We start from the raw sequence: 9,603 nt of genomic DNA on the forward strand, positions 1-9,603 counted from the left end.
ATCAAAGATAAAAACACACTAAAAGTAAACAACGCCAAGAGGCACAAGGAATGACAGAATAATTAGGCTAAAAACAATGGGACAGCAGAGGAATGGTTGTTTAAAGTTGGAACTCGTAGTTTGATGTTCAGAGTTTCCAAAATCAACAGTTCGTTGGGTTCCCTTGTTTGGCCAATAATTTTAAAATCTTCGTATTTGACTGTAGCTTTACATTTAATAGTGTGCTTCCTTATATAAGATGTTTCAGGGTTAGATCATTTACACCCAGTTCTGTAACTAACGCCCCGATGGGAATCGGGCCTGACCCTGAGAAGACGCCTGAGAAGAGACCAGGTAGAGGTAAGAGACAGAGCACGATAGAGTAAGGTATATATCGAGTTACGTTTGAAATTGAGAAAACAGAAACTATAGAAGTTGGAACCGACCCCAGTAAATGTTTTCTTTCTGAAAATTGAAGTACTAAAACTTTCCTTTTCCTTGGAGACCAAAATATCTAGGAAGGCTAATTTAGAATTATGTTCTTTTTCCATTGTAAAATTAATATTAGTATGGTAATTATTAGCAAAATCTAGGAACCTGTCAGCATCGAATTCATGCTTGAACAAGATAAAAGTGTCGTCCACGTAGCGTGAGTAAAACAGAGGACGGAAGGCCAGGGGGCATTCGTCCAAAATGCGCTCCTCCAGGGAGCACATGAATATGTTCGCAAAGGTAGGAACAAGAGGAGACCCCATGTCCATCCCCTCAATTTGTTTAAAAAGCTGTCCATTAAAAACAAATGCCATGTCCAGCACGGCCAATTCTAAAAGAGCTTTAAAATTCGAATAACTAAAATTACAGTAAACAGACTCAGGTTCGGGGAATAGTTTATCAAGAATAATGTTTATGGTCTCTCTTACAGGTACGTTGGTAAATAGTGACTCGACATCAAAACTAGTCATGAATAAGTTAGAGTCCTGGGGTAAAATACGTTCTTTAAATTGTACAGAATTTTTAAGGGTATACTGATTAGTGGTCAGCGGTTCCAACAGAGGGACGAGAAATTTTGCCAGTTGGTAATTAGGAGTGTTGTAAGAGGCCAAGATAGGGCGGAGAGGAACTTTATCTTTATGTATCTTTGGTAGGCCATAAAGAATTCCGTCAGATGAACCACTGGAAAATAAATCTCGGAACACTTTTTCATCAATGATGTTGTCATTTTTCAAGGTTCTGAGAAATCTATTGATTTTATCCTCAACTTTGAATATGCTTTGATAACTTGGCACACCTATTTTCTGGAACCTGGTACGATCGCTTAAAATATTAGTTATTTTGTTATTATAGACACTTTTATCCAATATTACCGTTCCCCTCCCCTTATCCGGCTTAACAATGATAATGTCATCACGTTTAGAAAGGGACTTGAGAATTTCCAAATCACTCTTTTTAAAAAAGGGAGCCCAGGTTGTTTTAAGTTTTGAGAAAGCATTTTGGGACAAAACCATTAACTCACTCTGTAGGCGGCTAAGGTCACTACACAAACTGAGATTTTTTAAACGTTGAAATAACACTTCAAGGGGCAGAAAAAACTGATAGTAGTTAGGTTTAAAATTTGGTACTCACGCTACGTGGACGACACTTTTATCTTGTTCAAGCATGAATTCGATGGTGACAGGTTCCTAGATTTTGCTAATAATTACCATACTAATATTAATTTTACAATGGAAAAAGAACATAATTCTAAATTAGCCTTCCTAGATATTTTGGTCTCCAAGGAAAATGAAAGTTTTAGTACTTCAATTTTCCGAGAGAAAACATTTACTGGGGTCGGTTCCAACTTCTATAGTTTCTGTTTTCTCAATTTGAAACGTAACTCGATATATACCTTACTCTATCGTGCTCTGTCTCTTACCTCTACCTGGTCTCTCTTCCACAACGAAATTACTTTTCTCCTCCAGTACTTCTCTAATTATTGCTTTCCTTCTAACATCTTTTATAGAATTTTAAATAAACTACTCAATAAAAGGGTTTCTGAACAGCCTATTAGTTTTAAGGTCCCCAAGCTCCCTCTTTATGCCAGTTTCCAGTATCTGTTAAATGATAATTTTCGAAAAGAGTTTCTCCGAACTGACTTTCTCATATCAGCTGACCCCTAAGTCGTTTTGGCACAGCCCCCTAAGGTGGTGTATATACTTTTTAGGTCTCCGCCCAAACGAAGCTTTGATTCGTTGAGGATGACTTTCCTCATCTAACCCCATCCCCTCATAGATGGGGTTAACATGTTCATTCCTCCTCTTGAAGGTGGAACTTCGTAATCAGCGGAAGCTGAGTGAGTCGGGTGCGAGGTCACAGGCCAACTGGTTTATGGCGATCCTAAAATTGATGTTGGAGCATCTTTAGGCGCCCGGTGCTTTGCAGTCGCGCCTCGGTTCTGTGATTACACCTGGTTCCAGTTTTAGCTCCGAGGTATGCGTCTGGTTCACACACACACACACACAAGACTAAATTCTCTCTCTCTCTCTCTCTCTCTCTCTTTTTATAGTTTCACGTATTTTTCTAATATCATTTCTCTTACTAACAATGCATACATACATACACACACACATACATATACATACATACATATATATATATATATATATATATATATATATATATATATATATATATATAAATATATACATATATAGTATATATATACATCTGGCGGGGACAGAGTATTCCCGAAACGATGATGTTAATAGCAAAGGAAAATGCAGCGGATTTTGTACTTTTCATTTTATTCCCGCATAGAATATGAGTTTTCGGGGATAACTGTTGAGCTACAATGCGGACTCCCATCATGATATTCACAAGAAAATACTAACTCTCCATTTTTGAAAGCAGATATGCAGGCATTTCTTCCCCTGCATCTGCCTTAGTTCCTCCATCCACACGGCAAACGTTCATCACCTTGACAGCGTTTCTCAATTGTTTTCAGCGAGGTGCGACCGAGGAGGAGTTCTCCTACCCAACAATGTTTGTGTCTCGGTCATATACCTTCCTTCGTCTCCGATGACCTGGGATGAAGCATCTATGCGCTGTGGGACCTTGTATAAACCAAGTCCGTTTTCATACGTAAATGTGGTCGGTAATCTGTTCTTCAGCAACACAAATGGTAAGTAATTAGTTTTCTGTAGCTTGTTTCATCTGATGATAAAGTATGCATGCGTGCTATGCGTACTGATTTTTATCGAAAAACAACACATTCTGTATTAGTTAACATGAACGACGACAATAGGATACCATTTGCACCATTAGGACCCATATATTTGTAAATTTTTTATGAAGGACCTTAAAACAAATGAACTACTAATTAATTAGTACCACATGTATATAGTTATTATCTCTCTCTCTCTCTCTCTCCTCTCTCTCTCTCTCTCTCTCTCTCTCTCTCTCATGCTCGCTATATTTATATCCTATTCGTCTTTTCACTCATTTTTTGGAACACTTTTGTAAATTTCATGTTAACTAATACAAAATGTATTGTTATTTAATAAAATTTGCCTTGACAAGGCACAGTGCCTAAATCCTTCATTTATTTTTTCGGGATGTTACCAAGTCGTATATGCCTCCTTGTTTTACAAAATGTATTGTTTTCTGACTGAATCATCTGTTGACAACGTGTGTGTTCCTCCAAGGTGTGGCTGCCTTGAATCTTCAATCTTGCTCTCGGGCGTTTTTTCGTTTCTGTAGAGTGAATTGGACCTTATGCTAATCTTGTAATGTCAGTTTGGATATTAAGCCTTCTTGTACTATGTCTTTGGTCTGTTATGATCAGTTGTGGCTAAGTAAAGGGTCGTGTTAGACCGAAAGTTCTTGGCTTTCTCGCCTTTCAATTTTCCTCTGTGGCATCACCTTTATATATATATATATATATATATATATATATATATATATATATATATATATGAATAACTTGATCAAGAAGTATATAAAACGTGATGCTATGTATAAATAAAGGTGATGCCACGGAGGAAAATTGAAAGTATTCCCTATGCAGGATTAACGAGGATTTGGGATTACATTGAGGTTAATGATGACTTCGGGATTTACGAGGCTAATAGACATGTATATAAGTATATATATATATATATATATATATATATATATATATATATATATATATACTTATATACATACACACACACACACACACACACACACATATATATATATATATATATATATATATATATATATATATATATATATATATATATATATATATATATATATATATATATATATATATATATATATATATATATATATATATATACATTACCTTGTCTAGTTTGCCTCGTATATCCAGAAGTCACATTTAGCCTCAATGTAACCCCAAATCCTCGTTATTCCTGCCCAGGGAATCCTCATAAACCTTCACTGATACCTTATAGTCTCATTTATGCTCATAAATCCTCAAGAAATCCTCATTGATCCAAGAGAACCACATTAATCTTCATAAATTATCAAGCATTCCTCATTGTTACCATACAGGTACCCAAAATTGTCCACCCTATTATATAACCACCAACATGAAATACGCCACCATAGGCTAAATCTTAAGCCATTCAACACCGCCAAATATATCTCCAAGTAAATCATTTGTGATACCGCCACATATGTTGAACCCACTTCGGCAGGATATAATCCTCAGAAAACCACAATCCACGAATTATCATCCATAGACTGCCATATTATCACTGGTGAATATAACCTCATAGAATATACCGCCTCATCAGAAAACCGTAAAACCACAATGTACCAGCACCACCCCCAAGAGCCATAATGCCACAAAGAACCACATTCACCATCCCATCGGCTCATAAAACAACAGATCACCACCAAAAATCAACACCACCAGAAATCACCACCAAAAGTCTCAACTCCACAGTATTTTTCCACATATTTTCACCCAAATTATTCCATTACAACAATTACCCAGAGTTTTTACGCCAATAAAGAAAATAGTAAAAGAAGAAAAGAAAAAAAATTGTTAGATACAACTGATTAATCCATGTCATCATCCATTTGCAAAATCTAGAAAATAATGCAACTGCACAATGTCACCTTTTTATAATTTTCAATCTAGAACATCCTGTTTTTTCATCTAAGACTACAAATCCGTTTCCTCCCATTTCTACAATAACTCTAAAAGGACCCTCAAACTTTGGACCTAACTTGTAATTTAGTTCATTTCTCACCTTAATTCTCAGGAATACATCATCTCCAATAGTAACTTTAACATCACATGATTTCTCGTTGCTTCTTTCTACCATTTGTCGGGTCTGTCTCGAGATTACAGCTGAGACAAGCCTGTCTCTCCTTTGCTGTGGAAATTAATGCCTCGATTGTATCTTCTACATAATGAGGTATAGGCAACCAAGCAAATGTGCCTCGCGCCTGGCAATAAAATAATGCTTCAAATGGAGATATTTTGATAGAATCACTGACCATAGTATTAATTTTATGCCTAGCTGTATCTGTATATCTATCCCAGTTCCTATTATTTCCTCCTAAAGTCTTTTTTAAAACTTCACGCACTTTCCTGTTTGCTCGTTCACATAACCCATTAGCTTCAGGTCTGTGTGGAATAATTGTTACTTTTTGTATCCCCATGACTTCTGCCAAACACTCTAAGGTCGTGTTTAAAAATTCGCTACATTATCAGTCGACCAAACATTGGGCGAGCCATATTTGTAGATGACCCCATTGAAAAATGCTACAGCTACTTCCTGGGCCATTTTGTTTGTAAGTGGGAAAATTTCCACTGTCCTCATTAGCTCATCCATTACTACCAATAAATGTTTGTGGTCATACCTTGGTTCATAAAAATTCCCCAATATATCCATGAGTATTCTCTGAAAAGGTCTACTAGGTATCGGATTTATTACCTTTGGAAGCATTGCACGGTGTACAATGTTTTTGCGAAATTTCCCACATCTGTCCACATATTCTTCCAAATATACTTATTAGGCACTTCATTATATGTCTTTTCTACCCCCAAATGTGGGCTACCAAACTTGCAATATACTATATCCAGAACCACTGGAATTAGGCCTTTCTGAATCTCGATCTGGGTCGTGTCCCTTTACTTTCCCTTGTCCTTAATTTATATTTAATTTTCCTGACCAACAGATTACTTTCTAATTCTAAACCTGAAAAAGGTAACTTATAACCTTTCCTAACTGATTCGCCTATAAGAAACGCTTTTGCATCTGCCCAAATTTCATCCCCATCTTGCCTATGCTCTATGAGACTGGCATCCCCTTATATAGAATCACTAGTAACCACCTTAACATGAAATTTTTCCGTATCATAAAAACTTCTACTAAGTTTATCTACAACCACGTTCAATCTGCCCTCTACATATTTGAGCTTTGCATCAAAATCTCTGATGGTTAAGAACCATCAGGCTCTTTTGGGTGACAGTTCTGGTTGTTAAAAAGTTCCAATAATGGCTTGTGGTCTGTAAGAACTTCCACTTTATTCCCCATTAGCAACAGTTTAAAATGAACCAAGCTTATACTATTTCAAAAGCTTCCTTATCTATGGTAGCCATTAATCTTTCATTGCCGCCCTTTTTCTTAAATTTCCTGTTATAATAACCTATTGGATGGAATTTTCCTTCACATTTTTGCATAAGGCAAGCACCTATACCCTCCTGACTGACATCATCACTAGTGTGAAAGGTTCACTGAAATCCAGAAATTTCAGAACTGAGGGATTCATTAATGCGTCCTTAACTTTCTGAAAGGCTACTTGTTGCGGTTCTCCCCAATAGAATTAAAAGTCTTCCCGCAACACATCTGTTAAAGGAGCTGCTTTGTTAGAAAACCCTTTCATAAAACAGAGAAAAAATGAGGCCATTACCAGGAATGACCTAATTTGCCTTTTTGTCTTGGGGACAGGAAAATCTGCAATTGCTTTTACTTTATCGTCATTTACTCTAACCCCCTATCTAAATATGGCATGACCTAAATATGTAATTTGCTTCTTCAAGAAGGAACATTTCGTTAGCTTAATCTTCAATCCTGCTAACCTAAGTCTCCTAAGTAATTCCTTAAGCACTTCCATGTGATGCTTGATCGAGTCTGTTGCAATCAGTATATCATCCACGTACACAAAGACATTTTTACCTAATGGCCCGTGCAAAACTGTGTTTACTAACCTCGTAAAAGTCATAGGACTACCTGACAAACCAAAAGCCATCCGCATAATTTCAAAATACCCCTTGGGCAATGAGAATGCTATATATTCCCTACTATCTTCATAAGAGGAACCAGCAGTCAGGGATTGTTTTTTCCTTCAATCATCTGGAATCGACGCATGCCCAGACAGATCCGTCCTTCTTAATGCCTGTCCACACGACCGGGCCTGATCGGCAGACCTCCCCTCTAACGGGCACACTTGACGGGCAAACCGTCAAATTGCCCGATGGGTCTTGTAGCAAAATCACCATGGTGGTGCCCGATGGCTTGAGCTTCGACCCTGGCAGACATACATTAACCATATACATTTCTTTTACTGAGCCATTCTTTGCACCATATTCTCTTCTTTTTCTTCTTTTTCATCACACACAAAGCAATTATCATGCTACACAATATCTTCTTCTTTGCGGTACGCACCATGTTTATCATACCGCACTGAACACACTACTGGCATCGTCGGACACGCCCACCTCTCCATCGCCTCACCCGTGTAGACAACATCCACGGGTAAACCCGCCAGAATTTGCCCGCCAACCCCAGAGCACGCCGATCAGGCCTGCTCGTGTGGACAGGCCTTTAGGCACCGCCAACAGGGGAAAGTTGCGGGGATGCACTGGGTCTAATAATTCCTTCCTCTTTCTGTACCTGTTCTCTGATTTAGAAGGGTATGCCTTATGCAGGAATAAAAATGGGTTTTGTCCTTTTTTCTAGATTCACCTTATGTTCTAACACATTAGTCAGTCCCGTAACTTATCCCCTTGTAAAGCCACAGTATCTCCAAATTCAGCCAAAACCTCGCTTACCGCTTTTATATGCTTTTTGTTTGCATTTCTGCCTCTGAAAACTCAGTTTTTCCCTCTACAATAGCCACTGAACCACTATCATTATTCTAATCTTGGAGGTCTACCACATACGTGTTCTTCTGACACTTCCTAACTGTATCATTGAAATTAAGCAATTCCACCCATGTAACATCAGTATTTGATACTCTGTTCACTGATATGGTGCTGATGACTCCTCTTAGCTTTTCGCTACCCTTAATTAAACACACCTCTTTGGGTCTTTTCACTTCCCTTAGCCTGACTTTCACCATCGTCCTTATAACCGGGTTTAAAATAACATCCTCTGATAAAACACCTTTATATTTGTGGTCACTTATGCATAGCACCCTTATGTTCCACATCGACATAAATATCCATATTTATACGAGTGCCCTTTATTCCATCCACCATAAACCCAATGTTAGTACCAGTATCACCACTGTTATTTCTCAAATGTCACCAGTACCCCTATTATAACCTATAATATATATATATATATATATATATAATATGTATATATAGATATATATATATATAATATATATATATATATATATATAATGGAATCTACTGGTCACTTTTTACCAGGAACTTCTGTAGTTGTAATAACCACAAAGCCCTCGAATTCTTCACACATTTTAGGATTTGATGACGCCTAATAGGATCTAGTATGATGTGTATTGCTATGCGAACATTACCAGAGGGAATATTTATATTAAGAATTCATTCATTTCCTAACAGAAAGCGCCTGGGTTGAGGGTATAAAAGCCATAGGTACCAACTTTAGAAACTGCCCAGCCATTTCGAATGATGGTGCCTACTTCATGTCTGTTATGGAACCTTGTGACACCAGATACCCTTATGCTATTTGCTCGGTCCCAAGACTTTGGTAGCGAGCAATTCTGAATTCTGACGCTGTCATCAGGAATAAATCATTTCCTCAAGAGAAATGATTTGATATTGATGTTTGGATGAAAAGAGGGAATTGCCAGTTTCCCAAAACCCCAGTGTTTTATGGAGAAGATCAAAGATGAACGAATTCCTTGCATTCTCTGTTTCTTCATCAAATAAAAGTTATTCATGTCATGAGGGATTTATCTTTCCTTTGTCAAAACACTTGAATCTTTGGATACACAAACAAAAATTATCTGTTCGTCTTAAATAAGGTAATATTCTCGTAGTCAGCTCGGCCAAGCGAGTGCCAATACATTGATTGTAGTCTTATTTGTGAAGTATGAAGATGAATATAGGATCAGTCGAAACAGTTTGAACGAACAATGAATTTAAAATCTGATCATTCAATAGCGAACAGCATCGTCAATGGAAAAGTCAGCAAAAGCGTGTTCAGTCTGATGTCGCAGTTCAGTTTTCGTGGTACCTCACTTTTCCCGAAGAAAGATACGAAACGACGAGCAGTCACCGGTAGACGAAGAATGTTTGTCATGGTGGACATTTTAGCATTTAGTGATTTTAATGATATTTTCTCTCTTTTAATCAGTTAGAAAATCTGCACTTTAATTCCAGGCCCTTGCGGGGCTTTCTTGGAATGA

At 37.4% G+C, this 9,603-nt stretch overlaps 1 protein-coding gene across 3 annotated transcripts in view; it reads left to right on the forward strand.

Moving 5' to 3' along the window:
• The window catches only part of LOC135215190 (adhesion G protein-coupled receptor E2-like), a 22,662-nt gene extending 13,523 nt beyond the window's left edge, over positions 1-9,139 (forward strand). For all 3 annotated transcript variants that reach the window (XM_064249669.1, XM_064249668.1, XM_064249667.1), the window contains 2 exons: positions 2,960-3,136; positions 8,795-9,139. In XM_064249669.1, coding sequence (XP_064105739.1) covers positions 2,960-3,136; positions 8,795-8,946 — 329 coding nt within the window. In that variant the 3' untranslated portion in view covers positions 8,947-9,139. The remainder of the gene's footprint in view (positions 1-2,959; positions 3,137-8,794) is intronic.
• The last annotated feature ends 464 nt before the right edge of the window (positions 9,140-9,603 follow it).

The sequence above is a fragment of the Macrobrachium nipponense genome, chromosome 5 (assembly GCF_015104395.2).
Source record: "Macrobrachium nipponense isolate FS-2020 chromosome 5, ASM1510439v2, whole genome shotgun sequence".
Classification (NCBI taxonomy): domain Eukaryota; kingdom Metazoa; phylum Arthropoda; class Malacostraca; order Decapoda; family Palaemonidae; genus Macrobrachium; species Macrobrachium nipponense.